General features: G+C 35.0%; 1 protein-coding gene across 3 annotated transcripts in view; it reads right to left on the bottom strand.

Annotated features, from left to right (window-relative positions):
* Nucleotides 1-16123, bottom strand: part of LOC128991608 (homeobox protein extradenticle) — a 94392-nt gene extending 78269 nt beyond the window's left edge. The window contains exons 1-2 of one of the 3 annotated variants that reach the window (XM_054414632.1): nucleotides 15027-16123; nucleotides 8137-8210 (exon numbers count right to left, since the gene is read on the bottom strand). In XM_054414632.1, coding sequence (XP_054270607.1) covers nucleotides 8137-8210; nucleotides 15027-15226 — 274 coding nt within the window. In that variant the 5' untranslated portion in view covers nucleotides 15227-16123. The remainder of the gene's footprint in view (nucleotides 1-8136; nucleotides 8211-15026) is intronic. The other 2 variants (XM_054414635.1, XM_054414634.1) reach the window with 2 other exon arrangements.
* Nucleotides 16124-17807: the final 1684 nt, after the last annotated feature.

The following is a 17807-nucleotide window of genomic DNA, read 5'->3' as shown; positions in this document are numbered from 1 at the left end:
CTACACTATGAAATAAAGTTTTCAATACAGTAAATCTTTATCTAAGGCCTTTTCACACCGGCGTACTGCACGTCCCGGACGTCCAGTACGTGGTCCTTCCACACCACCTAGAAGCATCCAAAACGTCCACTTGTTCACTTGGAATCAGAACATAATCAATTCCCTTACTAATTAGGTATTAGTATATTTTTATTATGCTATTAGTGTATTTGTTTTACCTGTGCAAGTATCTATCATCCGCAATTTTCTTGGTGTGGGCCTGCGTTTTCCGTTAAATGGATTAATGAATTGAGTAATAGCGATATTAATGACGACCTAGTGTAGTTAAGTGTCCACTGCGAAAGCAGAAGGCCATGGACGCAAGTTTGAGAGCGATTCACACGATACCCTCCGTCGCGGACGCCCAGTGTGAACTGTCTCATTTGATAGCATGGGCCGCGATTTGTTTGAACAAAAACGTACCGGACGTCCAAGACGTCAGTGTGAAAAGGTCATTTTTAAATATTGAAAGGATATATTTGAAAAGCATGAAAAGTTACTTCTTTCTCCAAAGGTGCATTACAAAGCGGATTACAAAGTGATGAGTGTTTAAAAGCTATTATTGTTGAAGTTGTAAGTGCTCGCATACTCTACAAATTACTTATGTTTGTTCTAAAATAATATTAACAATTCAGTACTAAAATTGCTTGACATTATAGAACACATCACAAACGTATTGAAACAATAAACTTAAGGTCAAAATAGAATAAATTAAACCTCCTCACAAGTAATACAACACATTACTATTACAGTATCTTCTTTCGAGACAAATTGCCCAGAAGGCATTGCTGGCGCAGATGTCCTGTGTTTATTGTATTGATAATCCAGTACCGTACTGTACTGTTAATACGGATGAATTCTTTTATGTTATTTTACTCACTGAATCTCAGTTTAAAGTACTGTAATTGAAATGTACATGATGTCAACTTTATTTCAAAAAGTTTAAGTTCATTTCAATAACGACCTTTTAATAAGGATAACCATATCTACCCGACTTTGTATTTAAAACACTCGATGTTTTGCCAATAGCCTTAAGTTTTGGGGGAAATGTTTTTTCCAATCTAAAATATGTTCTGGCATTCTATAAGGAACTCTTTAGAAAACGTACGTATCGGGTCTAGTATTAACGTACCTTGTGCAGAAAGTTGTTTTGGTAAGGTAGCCTAGATTATTTTTTAAACATTTGTTTGAGCGTATACACGAGTGAATTTCATTTATAATATTCGCTAAGAAGTAACTGAAACTGATCATCTCTAAAAACTCGAAGTTTAGAACTGGGAACGCCAGTCCTTAATCTTTTAAACGCCCCAACCAAAATTTATCTATGTGATTGGTAATGAATGCAAATTGTTAAATAATAATCGAAGAAACAAATTGTTCATCGTTTTTGTCTACAGTGAGGATGGAATTTATTCGTTTTAAAAAGAATGATTGAACTACTAATACATTCAATAAAAAATCGTTTGTATCTTACAAACACAACTTCCAAGTCACCAACAACTTTATAAAAAACTCAGAACGTTTATACATGTTCAAAAACGTTCTACAAGAGCACAAAACAAATTTCAACTCTCGTGCATTATTTAACGGGGTACAAGAGAGAAAGAATTTCCAACGTCGCTGTTGCCGGGATGGGAGAATCGTAAATAGCGCCGGAGCTGGCGGTGGTGCCCCAGGGGGGCGGGGGAGACTGGGGGAGGGGGCCCCCAGACCCCTAGTGTAGATGACGACTGCCCGCCCATCGTTCTACCATTAAATTATATACAATTTAACAGCGACCGAGCGCATGTGATGTAATGGGACCGGCTCATTATTTGCTGCTCGCACCGCCGAAATAATCACTCTCCAACTGGACTGTTTACGGAACTCGATCCGGACGAGATTAGAGTGAAAACACATCTGTTTATCGATAATATAAAGTTTGTCGGTTGACTCGCTAAGCGTTGATTATAAATTGTATATATTTTGGGAGGGATCATATTTTTTGGACATATAATTAGAAATCTAACGACTAATATTCTGACCAGCTCAGTAGTATGTATTTATGAGAGAAATTTCACAAACATTTGGAAAGTTTAAAACTTGACACAGCCATCAATGCTTAATTCATAATTGGGCTTTTAACTAATTGTCAGAGATAAATCACTTGTTTCGGCGTCAATAACTCACCCAACATTTGACCACAAAATACCTTAGCTCCTTACAGGGTATTTTGTGGTTCCGTAAAATTTACTAGATTAATGTTAAAAAAATATTAATCACATTACACAAAAAACACTCACTCAACCTTCCCCTAGTACCGTTGTGTTCAAATGTGTAATTTACTTGAATCAGCTGTCAGAGAGTTGGATCAACTTCTAAACCTTTTACTGGTTGACAAAGTGTATGAACACAATTTCAATGATAAGTGTTTTTAGTTTCAGATACGTTTTAAAATTTAAGTACTGCAATGCGAAAAATGCCCTTTCCCCATACTTGCTTATTTTCTACTGATGTTTCCGATACTCCCGCTTGTCGACGTGACGACTGACGGGACCAGGACCACCCAGGCGGCGGCGCGGCGAGCGGTCACACTGAAATAGCGCGGACTACACGTGTGGGGCAGCTTTGTTTACATCGACGATCGATCTGCTACATCTCACAGTTTATGTTTCCGAGACTACACTAGTATTGTTCCAGACTGCGGGGGCCGTGGGCGAGCCGAGGAGTACAAACCTTGAAGCATAAAAAATAAACATTAACCGACAGCAGTGCTGCGGTTAGCATAAGTTCTGGCGTCCACCGCTAGGAGTGCCGTGTAGATACGTAGCGCGTGCGCTGTTACTACACGGCACTCCTAGCGGTGAACGCCAGAACATTCTAACCGCATCACGGCTGTCGGTCTATATTTAATTCTATTTGTCTATGATTGAAGGTTACAGGCATTGCAGTGGTAAGGGTTCAACTTTTTGAGAAGATAGGGTGTTGAACTTAAGATGATCACACGGCATTTTAAGCGTACAAAACATTATTCCAGGGATCGGGGAAAAGGCCTTGTCGTCCAAACAACTATATGGTTTCTTAGTAAACGCTTAGAAAATATTATAATTGTGTTTTCATCGCACTGTCCGGAAATCAGCTGTTTTTAGTTCCTTAAAATCGTCAGCAAAATCATAGTTTTCGGGAAACATCAATTAGGGGACAGAAAAAACATATGGTAATATTTTTGGTTCGCCAACCTCAAAATTTTATCAGTGCATTATGAAAACTCTACTTATCAAACGATATTTAAAGTTGTGTTTGTAAACAACAGAAATGTAAACATTGATGATGACTTTGTACAAGCTCAAATTATGTGGCCCAATTTTGTAACAATTTGAAGGTAATTTCCACAGTATGATGAAAATAGTTGTTCATCACAAGGAGGAAAGGTGGTACCTAATCGTATATCCAAGCTCGGCGCGTGATTGCGTACCAAAAAGAGCCACTTTTGCTCCTAGTGATGAAAACTACTATTTTTGTTGTACTGCAACTGGTAAACGGCAGGTGTTTGTTTTTGATTGACACGTTTGTACAATATATGTTTCTTTATTAAGCATATGATTTAATTACATTCCTAGTAAATTTTTCTTGTACTTTATTTAATAGGGGCTATATTAAGACACTATTTTATTCATTGTTAAACATAAACTGTACAGATTTATTTTTTTAGCATATGGCGGTTTGAAACCTTATAAAACTTAGTTGGTTTATCTAACTAATTTCACCCCTTTTCCCTTGAGATAAAACATGAAAGTATTCAAATGTGAATTGTAACTAAATTACTTTCAATATTTATTAATTACTGTATTTTCAAAAAATAATATTTATTTTTAATTAAATATAAATTAGTGAAGAAGAAAAACTATATTCAAAAATAATATTCTAAAATTAAATAGTGTGTAGGTAGGAAATATTTCCTATGTACTGTCCAGTGTCCAGGTGTGAAGTAGCATTGTTGGAAGAAAAGCTAAAGGAAGAAAATGTGCTTGTGGTGGAAGATATGTAGATAGAGATGGCTGTGGGAGCCAAGTCTCCAGTGATTAAACATTCAAAAGTCTATAAAATTAACATTCAGATCATATAGAAATATCGATTAGCCTATAAAGAGAAATCAAGAAAGAAGATTAAACAAAAATTGGTAGTATCAAATTCAATAGACATTTAAAAATCACCATTAATTTCCAACCACCATCACGACATTGTGAATAGACTAAATTCAAGTGATTGTTTCAAACTAAGAACCTATAGCCTAAATTTTTGACACTATTATTATCTCATATTATTTAGCCTATATTAGTACCTATAAATTAAGTTAATTAGCCTATCAGAATTTCATACCCAGCATGAACCAACCCCTAGATTAAGATAATTTGCTCTCCAAATTGTTACCTAGCCCATCTATAAAAACCTAGACCAAAATATGGTAATTTAACTGTCATAGCCCCATGAGATTGTTGTAATATAAGCTATAGAACCTAAATATACCTTATTGTAACTTAATTGGAATTTTTATTATCTATTTTAAGTAAATTTATATTTATAAAATCCATAATAAAGAGGAGTAGGTTGCACCCTGTCAGGAGAGAAACTACGGGACACAATATATTTAAGAGCTGAGAGAGCATTGGACAAGAGACTTTATAAAATTAGTGATCATAAAATATATTTATTAAAGAATTGGATATATTTGACTTTGTTATAAAACATTAACGTTTGGAATTATAAAATCACCCCTAGTAATTATGCTCATTATGTTTAAGGGGAATAAAAGAGAGGATCAGTTTTATTCTTGGTATCTTGATAATTAATTCTCAACACTGTGGCTTAAAATATACACAAACCTTTTTCTTATGTTTTGAGAAAAACTAAGTAAAGTTATTAGTATCAAAGATAGATCTTTGATTATTTAAAGACATCTATAAAAATATGACCAGAAGACGCCATACTTCAGGGCGGTGCTGCCTGAACGTGCAATTTTGAGTGGTCGAAACACTGCCTTGCTGAATTTCATGTTTTTTTGTTACCATGTCCATTCTGTTCTTCTATCTGGACTGTACTAACCATTCTTACCCTAAAATGAAATCTATAAGAAGATCAGCTTATTTTGGCCAATATGTATGAAGATGTTTCAAAATATGTTTCATGCTCAGAGTTATTTGAATGGAAGGTTTAAATATTTTCAATACGGTATGACAATTTCAGCAAATGGTAGTTTTGTAAGTTTGTAAACCTATTTGATTTTCTTACCCCTATAAAAATCTTTATTCAGCTTTGAGTGGCTTTACTCAGACATCGGCAAAACACCTTTAGTCGACAAGTTTGCCAGAGTCAAGATCACAGCATAAGACTTAGTCAGAGGGAGGCTTATTACTGTCAATATTTCATACTCTCAACAGGTACCACTCAGTGTTTTAAGAGGGTTCTCCCAGGTCAATTCAAGATGGCGGCTAAACATGTTAATGTTTCTAAACATGCCTCTAAGGGATAAGATCTCAACACTCTAACACTAATTTGTTTCCAATGATTGTGTACTTTTTGTGTTCTTAACATATCAGAGCTTGCAATGGATGTGGATAAATTAATTTTAAACTATTATTTAGAAGCTAAAATCGCATGTGAAAAAGACTAATTTACGGATTTTCTAAATACTTAAAGAAACAATTACAAAGTTTCAGTTCATCCAGGACATAGTTTGAATCTTTGTGAATATTTTACAGTTTATTTCAACTCGATTAACACTTTAATAATGCAACAGAGTTCTTTTTTGTAGGACCATGTTTACATAGTAACTAGCCGGCAGGTGGAACCATTTTAAGGCATTTCCATGCCAACTAGCGACTAAACTTTATATTACTTGTTAAACTTCAACCCGGGAACTTGCTGGTTAGCTATTCCAAAAGGACACTTTCTTTTACCACAGCTTGCATAGTTAATTAAAATACCCCCGCCGCAGCAAACCTGCAGACTAAGCGAATTTCCATTTGACTGATTGGATTTACACTGAAACGTCTACTTAAAAATATAACATTTGATTTAAATAGAATTAGTTTAACAAGTACTTAGGTTTGCTGCATCAGGGAGGGTAAAACTGTTTTTTTTTTTGTAAATGTGAATAGTTAGTAAGAAATCAAAACATTTTCCAAATTTGATCAAAAATGTTCACAAACAAGCAAACTACAACAGTTTACTTATTCTCCATAAGAATAACATGTGAATTTTAAATTTACAATTTTTTGGAATTTTCTCCATAACCATTAGGCGCATAATAACGCTTCAATATACTAAATTATTTGTTTTTTTAAGCTTTACAAAATGGTTTGGAAAGAAATTGCTAAATTTTATGTTTTTTGGGTCAAAAATGGGAAAAACCTATTTTTACCCCATAAAACCCCCCGTAAACCCCCGTTCCCATGGTCCGATCATGTTGGATCGCGAACTCGTTCGAATAAACGTACGTTTACACTTTTGTACCAAATTTCATCAAAATCGGATCATTTTTGCTCGAGTTATCGTGCTGACGGACACACATATATATATATATATATATATATAAATATATAAATATATATATATATATATATGAATTTGAACGGATGGTGTTTTTGGCCTCTAGGGACCTCAAAACAAACAAAAAAATCGGTCCCGCGTCCAGGTCTTACCATGAGTACTACGGTAATAGCTTATTCCCTATATGGGAAATTCGCTAAAAATTAATAAAAAATATTTTTACAAGGCAGTCTTTTCTGAAAGAAACAAGAGTCTCAATATACGATTTGCATACTGTAGCAATAACCCCAATTTATGACCTCTTCATTTATATTGTAAACAAATATTTCATACTGTAGAAATTTGTATTGGTCATATATAAAAATAGACCACAAATGATATTACAAATTATGCATAGCCTACACAGAAAACTATTTTACTTTTGGATAAGCCCAAATATATTAAACCCCAATCTCATCACACCTGTGCACTCAACAACGTTTAAATTCTCCGCTATTAAATATGTAAACATAAAACGTAAGAACCTTTATCAATGTATTAAAAACAATAAAAGGGATGGCAATGCCTTAATATTTTTATCTTTTGTTCTATACTCAAACAATTTAACATAATTTATTACTGAATAATAATAGTATGTGCTATCTCAGGTATTCAAATGCCTCCCATTTGTCATTAACCCACCACATTACTATCATTAAAAGAAGGAACTCCAGTAATACTAATGCAAAACTAAAATCCACCCAAGCTGTGCAATGGAGCCAGACTGACAATAAAAAATGACACAAAACTTGATCGAAGCAAGAATCATCAGTGGTAAGTTCAAAGGAGAAATAGTCTTACTCCTAAGAATACTGATGATTTTATCCAAATTGCCTTGAATTCAAGCGACTACAGTTTCCTTTGCGTCTTGCTTTCGCAATCACCATTATAAGGCATAAGGGAAATCCCTGACTATCGCCGGTTTAAGTTTAGAAAATGCATGCTTTTCACACGGACAGCTGTATGTTGCTTGCTCACATGGTGGTAACTACGCCTAAAAACTTATATATTTATACACCTAATGGAAAAACAAAAAACATTGTTTATCCACTGGCAATCAAGTTAAATAAATATTCAATTTTTGGTATACATTTTTATTATTTATCGTAAAGAACAAATTACCATATAATATAATAGTTTTCAGCGCAGCAACGCGCGCCAGGTAACTACTAGTGGCTTTAAGTCTCAAGTTACACTTAAATTATATAATAGTGAGCACAGGCCTGTCTTTAGGTAGGTATTTCCTACAAAACCCCTTGTTGTGACATGATAAAAGGTTATTGTTATTTCACTTTTGGTCTATACTAATAAAAAACATTGGCCTTAAGGATTGCCATGCAGTTAATTATGTTGGTTTAACAAAATAACAAAGAAAAAGTAAACAAAAGAATTGTATTAAAGGTTCAAAGTTACATTTCAACCCTCCATAAGTTCCTCCCTCACCTTCCATATTTAACTCGAGACTTAAAATCATCACTAAGTCCTTGTGATTATATATCTTAACACAAATAAATTTTATAAGGCTCTTACCTGTTTTCTCCTTGATTTCACATAGCACGCTGAATAAAGAAGGTTTCATCCGATGACAGTTTAACGTGTGTTTCCTGAAAAAAAAAATTAATTAATTCTAAAATACCGTAGCCTAATAAAGGAGAAACGCTATTTATATTAAGCATCACAAGTATTAGACTAGGCGAGAAATATAAAGCTATGGAGTAAAAACATTTTAAGCCTTGAATCAATATTTGGATAAGACTACAGTAGGCTACAATAGGACATCAAAACTCAAACCTTAATATCTTGATTTATTTTTTATCCCCTTGAAATCCCCGTAAATCATAATTTTTAAAAGTACCTATAAAAGTCAAAGGTTTTAGGTAAATATTTAGGTACAATACGGAGGCCACCCAAATACAGCACACTAAATAAGGTTAGATAAGGTTGAGTTATTATAATTTTGTTATGACTCATCTAGTATCATTCGATTCATAACGAAACGAGAAAAGTCCTACAAATATATTTATGATAACCCAACCTAACCTAACCGCCAAAGCACGTTGTAAAATAAGTGGCCTCCATATAATAGGAAAGTACCAATATTTAACCCCAACATGAGTCAAATTTAAACGGTTTTTGATCAGTTACTCAACCTCTCGTGACTCAATTTTTTTATTTATCGAGCTTCAATAACTCGAAGTTTAGGCTTCATTAGTCGAAGTTCGCACGATGTGGCTCAAGAAATCAGACTTTGTTTTTTTAGCAATGACTAGCAGCACTCCTATTTTGCCAGTTATTGAGATTATTTTTTGCGTGTCGGACATCATGTCGTCAATTAAATGGAGTGACACAAAAAGATGAAAGTGAGTAAAGCAGTTGGCTATGGGTTAAAGTAAAGAAAAGAAAAGTGAATCACCAAGGAATTTGGAATTAATAAATTTATTTTAACGTGGTTAAAACAGTGTTGAGATAAAAACAATCCTAGGACTGATATTACAAGAGAAGGCCATTCAGTATACCATTTGTATGGATGATTAATTTTTATATTGCTTCCACAGTTACTCTACAGTACGTAGATAGCTAGAGCTCAATTCATAAAGATTTGGGTGTAAAAGTCAAGTTATAAAGGTCGTGACGTTGCCACTGTCAGAATCCAACACCTCGTTAGCTATCTCGAATTTTCGGTGTAGTACCACAGAAAACATACTACTATAACCCAGAATGCCAACCGCATGGTAAAAAGCGTTAATTACTTTGAGAGAGCTTTGCCTGTCAATTCGTAAGCAGCGCCACCAGCGTTGCTATGCACTCAAAAAAGATTATGACACAAGAGCTGTTTTAAAGGCTAGAATCAAACAGCTACTAGTCTATCTGAAACTATTACTTTCACATAAAGATCTACACTACCGTATTTAATACCTTCATACTGTCATTTGATTGGTTTTAACAAGTTTAAGTAGCCTTTAAGTAGTGCCTTGGATTGTGATTCCTACAACACCATCACAATAGGCCTAAGTTACGAGTAGCCGAAGTGCAATCTGAAGGTTAATTCCTGTAAGCGGAGTACTGAATAGAAAGAGATAACATCGTAACTGGGGCTGATTGTTTTACGGTACCAGAATCTTGAGTTGAATGGCAATAATGAAAATAGTTTAATCAAGCTTTTTGGATAAAATGTTAGGAACAGGAATGAAATCTGCAAAGATGCGACCTTAACATTGAGCTAGTTGAAACCAAAATAAAGGAGATCTTTTAGAGCCATAGGGTACCTAAAATCGCTGGTAGAAAATTTACCTCTGAGTGGCAATTCAAAAATACACCCTATAGACACCGATGAACTTGCCTAGTGTTAATAGATAATAGTCAATTTTAAAAAAATGTATTAACCCTCCGAGTGTCCCTTGTTTTGGCTTTAATGTCTGCCTATTTTTTGCTCATTTGCAAGGTTTTATTAAAACGGATCTGAGAAGCTTGAAAACAATGTTAATTATACTGTTCTATATACCATTTTGTTTGGAAAACTCATGGGCTTCAATATTATACATAAAACATAAGGAACATTTGTTTCAAAAAAAATTTTTAGGTAAAAAAAAATATTTTGGAAAATTAAAAAAAAAAATAAGTTTGCGCTCAATGAAATTGTATAAATTATAGGCCTATAAATATTGGAAAATAGCCACTTTGTTCTAAATTTTATGAGGATTACAAATATATAATAATATAAGGAAGTAGATTTGCAAATAAATAAGTTATGGGCATAAAACAGATTTCAGTACATAGCGTTTAGCTAAGAATGCATAGCCTAACCATAACTAGGAATATGGCTGATAATTTACATCAATATCACTACCGTACCTACTTCTTCAGGATCATCAACCAGCCCTTCAAAATCACTTAACACGTTCGCTACTGCAATAGTACGAAATTTTCCATTCACATGGACCAGCGACGCACATATGCGACGGCCGGTTTCCACCCATAGACTGCCGTCGCATATATGCGACGGCTAGACACATTAAAATAGACTGCCGACGCATATTTGCGTCGGGGTTCTAATGTTATTAAAATGCTTATATCTTTGTAGTGGTCTATTTGAAGGCACTGAATTCCCTGCAGTGGTCTACAGAGATGTCTGACGCACAACTGCGTCGCTTGGTCTGTGGATATGATGATTGGTGACGTCATATAACAGTTGGAAAAACTGGCTTTTACTTTTCTGCATCACTGTATGTATGTATGCAGTACGTATGCTGCATTATCCTATGTAGCTTTTATATTTGTTCAGTTATAAACTGTTCTTGAATAATCTGTTTATTTTTTTACTTACTTTCACCTTAAAACACAAAAAAATGAACTGTCGCATATATGCGACGCTTAGTCTATTTCAAGAAAACTATGATAATTTTCACTATTGTCTTCGCTGTAGACCGGGCGTCGCAAATATGCGACATTACTAAAGGTTATAAAAAATACAAAAAACAAGAATAATTTATATATACAAACACGATTGTAGCGTATTACAATGTAAATGATCACTGTTTTACAGGTTTTCGCCCGTGGTCTGTGTGTACTGTTATCCAAGTGACAGCCGGTCTGTATGTAAGATTCAAATGTATACCTCGGTCTGTGGCAATGACCGCGGCGTCGCATATATGCGACGCTCAGTAGCGAACGTGTTAAATCTTCTTATAATGCACCAAGTATATCACTAATTTGGATTTTTAACACTAAAACAATGATAAACGTAATAAAACACATCAGTCACCGGTGCGAGGTTAACCAAGCTGTTTACAAATATACGCACGTCAGCTGTCTGCTACAATTATGATCGGCTCGAGAAAAAAAAGCGCTTAGAGACAGACCTCGGGAGAAAGCTTAGAATCTGCCAAATAAAACGATACCTAACTCGATCCAGTTCAATCCGATTTTGTCAGTCATAGAGCCTTCGCCGTAAACAGTGTTTGTGAGTAAAAAAATTGACACAAAACACTACACAAAGTGTGTTATGTGTCGATTTTTCGACACATAACACTCGGAGGGTTAAGAGTCTTCCTTAGTGGAAGCCATGTTGGATTTCTTCCCCATAAGAACAATGTTAACTTTGGGTCCAAATATCTCATCAGCAAATTGTCATATAATTATGGATAAGGAGTTAAATTTAAGGAATTGCGGTCCTCTAGAGATTGACGTTTTTTATTTCACAATTTTTAATTGTTATAATGAATAATTGATTATTAATTAGCTTAAAATTAAGCTAATTATTGAAAGGAAATGAAAATGGATTTTCGAAATTCAAAAACCTCAGTCACGAGTCTATTATGTTAAAAATACAAATTATAAATTTCAAAGCTATATCTTAACAAATAACGCCGTTACGTGTCCACAAATGATGTACCGGTAATGTTTAACATTGTTCTTATGGGGAAGAAATCCAACATGGCTTCCACTAAGGAAGACTCTTAAGGGACAATTTGTAAAATAATGGATAGTTTTGCGCAAGGTTTTTCGTCATGACGAACATTTTAAGTAGGCCTATATGACTTATGGGGGTGTGATTTGTAGTTTTCTCAAAGGTTCATCGGGTACTTTGGGCTTTATAGCCTATATGGATTTTAAAACCAGTTAAAAAATAATGTTGGAGAATTCTGCACTTTAGTTCCCATTAAATTTAGGTATATGGCACAGATGTAAGTTAAGGTAAACAAAATTTTTATTACTTCTAAGTCACCAAGTTAATTATTGGTAATAGTTCTAAAAATCTGTTATTTTACCTACAACTTGTTATTTACAGGCTGCTAACCCAACTGTAACTGGGAAATAGGATAAGCTAAGGATGGCATTTTACTTTAATTGGAATAGGGTACCAACATTAAGCGATTTCTAATAAGTGGACGACAAAGCTAACTGGCATACAGAAACCATACAAATAGCCGGTAATTATGTCGGAGAAGGTGACCAAGGGAACCATAGTAATTTATATCATTAGAAACTAGATTTCTACCTGAAAACAATGTTGCAAAAATCTTTCCGCTGTCACAAAAACTGAATAAACTACGCGTTTGAATCTTATTTTAATGTTGTATTAGGAACGTTGATCTGCACATCAATATTTACACAGTAAAATCAAAGTTAATAGGCCAAGACACATTTAATGATTGATTATTTATATGCCATTTTAAAGTTAATATTACCCTCTCAACCCACAATGTGGCTACACTATTCTGACCTAACATAACCCAACCCAACCAAAAATACCGATCGGTTCTTAATGTGTTTGAGAATTGTGCAATTGTGGTATTGTTTTATTTTAATGTTCAAGACGAAGCGATAGCGGATAACCTGATGATGTCACTGTGTTGACGAAACTCGTCTTAGACTACACATTTGGAACGGAATAAGGTAACATTATATTAGCCTATTTATCACTTAGGCCTACACTAAGTTGTACACAATGCTTTTCAACCACAATCATCATGCGACAGGTACCTAAGTTATTTTGCTTACTCATGTACCATAGGCCTATGTAACAATAATGTAAGACTAAATCCTACTAATATTATAAATGAGAAAGTTTGGATGTTTGTGACAAGTGAACGCGAAAAATACTGGTCGGATTGGGCTCAAATTTGGCATGATGATAGCTCACATTTCCGATTAACATATAGGCATATTCTTATTTCAAAAATTCTTTCGGGCTCCGCCCCAGTGGCTCTGGAGTTTCCCATGTTAACCTTATGAGAAATGGAATTATTGAATATTAACAGCTGTTTCAATTAAACAAGTTGGTTCTGTTCTATGATGTTCAATAGCATTAAAGTTACAAGGATTACCAACAGGGTGCAGCACTATTATTTCTTTTACATTTATGACAACAGCTAATTTGCAACCAAAAGGTGAGTGAGCGTAGCGAACGAACTTCAACCTGGAGGCGAGTTAGCGTAGCGAACGAGCTAACCTGAAGGCAAGTGAGCGCAGCGAACGAGCTCCAACCTAAAGGTGAGTGAGCGTAGCGAACGAGCTCCAACCTAAAGGTGAGTGAGCGTAGCGAACAAACTTCAACCAGGACGTGATTGAGCCATGCGAACGAGATAATCTTGAAAATTAAGAAGTTAAACGGGGCAAAGCCCGCGGGTTACAGCTAGTACTTTTAAGTAGGCCTAATTCCCGTCACAGCTCAATAAAATATATCTATTCAGGACATGTTTCGGTGTTAAAACACCATCGTCAGCTTCAGGTAGGCTACATAATGTAGAGTTCAGTAGGTAGTTAACATCTTCAGAAGATAAACACAGTACGAACACGAATTAATACATAAAACAATTAAAAATTTAAAACAGGACACATTTAAGGGACAGACACTGCCCCTTGTTCTGTCCCTTGCTACCTGTGCGGTCGGTCATCTTTGTTAGAACAGGTCTGTTTTTTAAATGTTTACATAATTGTTTTATGTATTTATTCGTGATCGTACTGTGTTTATCTTCTGACGATGGTGTTTTAACACCGAAACATGTCCTGAATAGACATATTTTATTGAGCTGTGACGGGAATTAGGCCTGCGTAAGTAATTTAGTCTTACATTATGTCCAACAGCTCAGGGGCTACACACATGGATTTAAATTCTATGTAGACTAACAAAATTGCAAACCCTATTAAGAAATAGTAATGAGCATAACATTTAAGTTAAGACAGTTAAACCTGCTTTTAGCTTTAATTATGATTAAAATATGTAGCCTACTAGCCTATAAAATCTTGAATTTGAGTTGTGAAACATTAAGGTACCGTACCTAACTTAAAATTTGATTTAAAAAATTGAACCTCAAATATGAACTTAGGCAATTGACACCCTCAAGTATGTTTAACTTATTTCATACACCCTACAATGGTCCAATCGGTACACATACTTAGAAATATGGTCAGAAACAAAAACCAAAAATAGGCCCTATTGTGGAGTAAAAAATAAAGACATACTTAAGTTATTCTAGCTCATTTTAATGGAGAAAAATTACGGAATAGGCTTACGTCGTGAACATGGATTACGAACATTGTTTAAAACATTAAATTTAACCATGTAAGTCTTAAGTTACTTAGCAGTTGGTTGAGGGTTTACCGTTACCACTATAGGCCTACACATAAAGAGATATAAATTAATTATAGGCCTAGATGTAAAAAAACTGGCTAACGAAATTTGGTGAAGTTTATGTGACAGTTTTAGGTAAGGCAATCCTTTGATCCTTTGTCTTGTGCAAGTTTACTGTTGAACGTTCTTGTTTACCAAATAGGCCTATAATTTTTTTCAGAAAGAACCTGTCCATAGCATAACGATTATCCCATTTCTTTGGCGAACATAAACATCCCTGTATGTGAGATCGCCAAGTTGTTTACTTAACCCTTGTAAACCTAACCTCACTAAAATAAATGTTTACCTTGCTTGAGCTTCATCCAGAGATTGATCAGTAATGTTCATTATTTGTTGGAGAATTTCACCAATATCCTGTTTTCTCGTATCTTGATCTGGAGTGGCAGGTGCTCCATGGTTTGGATCTACAGGTTGCATTCCGTAACTTTGTGGCATCATACCTACTTGACCAGTAACAGGATGCATCATCCGATTCTGTTCGTCCATAATATTCTAACCTATAAATTATCACTTATTCCGCACATGAAAACTGATTTCAAGCACCAACTTAAAAACGAGATTTCAGTAAATGAACCAAGAACACACTAGTCAACTAACTTAAACAGAGATTGAGTTAACGACGTTTACAACAACACAAACATTGAAGCACTGTCCCTCACCAAACCACCAATGTCACCGCACAATATTTCATCGCGAACGCACATAACACCAAACCCAAACTAAAACAAAACACGTGATTCCCGACTCACTGTTTAGGGGTAGTATAATTAGTTAAACGTTTGTTACAAACAGAGAATGACTAGTTGGGGGAACTTTCAGGGGAGGTGGTGCCACTCACAGTCTGAACGCTATAAAACCTTCAGTGGAAGTGCCATTACGAAGGAAGTCTTTAAAACCTAGCCAATGAGATTTCGAGTTTGCGCGTCTCTTTTCTCTCGCAGCATGCCAATCATAGGAAGCGCCACCTACCTCTGAGTGTCTTTGGTTTGTTTAGAGTAGGTTATTACGAGTGTTTTATCAATGAATTGGAATTGTATTGCTCTGGGAGTGACTAAGTTGTAACGTAGTTCATTATCTTCAATAATACAAACTGGTGTGAATTACAATTCTCTTGTAGTAGGCTACTGTATTATTCTTTTAAACAAAGCCCTCCTACATTACATCAATCAGAACAAACCACGCCCCCAAAACCATACGACTGCCGTCCCATAAATTTGTGATAGTATTCTTTTTTTCTAGAGACTTTTATGTAGCTTTATATAAAAAAAGAAGATTTTTCTGTAAGGTAGTCGAATTAGGTCCAAATCATAAACCAACTAGGCCTATACCATTTTAAATTTCAAAATAATAAAACTATCATGAAACTGAACTCTAGCATTGAAAAGACTTCATGTGCGCAACACAACTTTGATTGACATAAATAAACAGACAAACTAAACCAGAAGAGACTAAGACGAGAACAAAATAAAGACAGTTGAAAAGAGATTGGATTGGATGGAATGGAAACCTTGACTTGAGTTCATACTACTGCTACCTATTGAGGAAAAAGAGAACTACGAAGAATCAAAAATAACATAGAGATACCAAGTTTATGTCATAGCATGTAAAGACTAGTTTACCAATTGTAATTGTATGCGTACAGTATGAAGTTCATACATCTAAAACTGTTGTTAATTATATTGTATGCATGTTTAAAGGGGGTCCCAGGTGATCGACTCCCCATAGCGTTGAAATTGTCAACCATACATCAGGGGGTCTACCATTATAAAACCATAGATAAAACTTAGTCTATGATAAAATAATGGGATGTTGACCATTAGGGAATAATAATAATTATTATTATAATAATTATTATTTTTGTTAGGTGGTTGTTTGATAAGTATACTATTTCCACTAGTTGTTAACTGTGCTCCAGGTAGTTGTGGATTCAGCGGAGGGCTTTGTCATAATTTACCTAGTCATAATTGAGATTGCATTGACAAATTTGAAGGAGACTGCAAGAGCCGCTCAGCTCAGAGAAATTGTTCAGAACCAAGAAAAAAGAACTATTCTCACTGTTGTGTAGACTCTTTCTAGACTCACCCGTGCTGTTTAAAAAGAATGGCCTATCTTCAATTTGAATTTCCCGCTCTTTGTAGAACAAATTATAAGATTTGATTCATCAGCGATATTTTACACAATTGAAAGAGTCTACACAACAGTGAGAATAGTTCTTTTTTCTTGGTTCTGAACAATTTCTCTGAGCTGAGCGGCTCTTGCAGTCTCCTTCAAATTTGTCAATGCAATCTCAATTATGACTAGGTAAATTATGACAAAGCCCTCCGCTGAATCCACAACTATCTGGAGCACAGTTAACAACTAGTGGAAATAGTATACTTATCAAACGACCACCTAACAAAATACAGATCAAAACTAAAAAAAGATTACCGGAACCGGTAATGAAGAAGTCACTAGCCCACAAACTAAAAACAACATCTGATCTACAGGGCAAACCATACAACATTCCTTGGAGTTAGCCTTGATGAAATTGTAAACTGGCAAAACACCTAGAAATCCTACACTCAAAACTATCATGGGCAAATTTCGCAATCGGAAGAATCAGAGAAATGACAAATAATACATCAATAAAAAACGACCTACCATGCACTTTTCTCATCTCATCTGATATTTTTACAGACTTATAGCCTGGGGAGGAGCAAATGAAACTCACCCACAAAATATCTTCACGCTCCAGCAAAAATCTATCCGGATCATCACTAGGGTCCAAAATGAAGAACATTACAAGCCACTATACTATCCAATATAAAATCCTTACTCTCACTTTCCAATGCACCCATGACACAATCATTGCAATTAAAATCGATCCACCACAAACCAGACAAGCAGAATGCCATCAATACAACATTAACATTAGGTCAGGGACCAATCCAAACTAAAACCAACAAACACTACACAAAACAAGTAAAACCCCTACATACATGGGAACAACACTTTTTAACTCTCTCTCTCTCTCTCTCTCAAAATTTATAGTCAATAACCTATTCGGAAGGAGGCACTATGCACGTGG

The sequence above is a fragment of the Macrosteles quadrilineatus genome, unplaced genomic scaffold, assembly GCF_028750875.1.
Source record: "Macrosteles quadrilineatus isolate MER2022 unplaced genomic scaffold, UCM_ALF_1.0 Scaffold_4__1_contigs__length_99947679, whole genome shotgun sequence".
NCBI classification, from domain to species: domain Eukaryota; kingdom Metazoa; phylum Arthropoda; class Insecta; order Hemiptera; family Cicadellidae; genus Macrosteles; species Macrosteles quadrilineatus.
The sequence above is the reverse complement of the archived record's forward strand: the minus strand, read 5'-3'. Positions and strand labels throughout refer to the sequence as shown.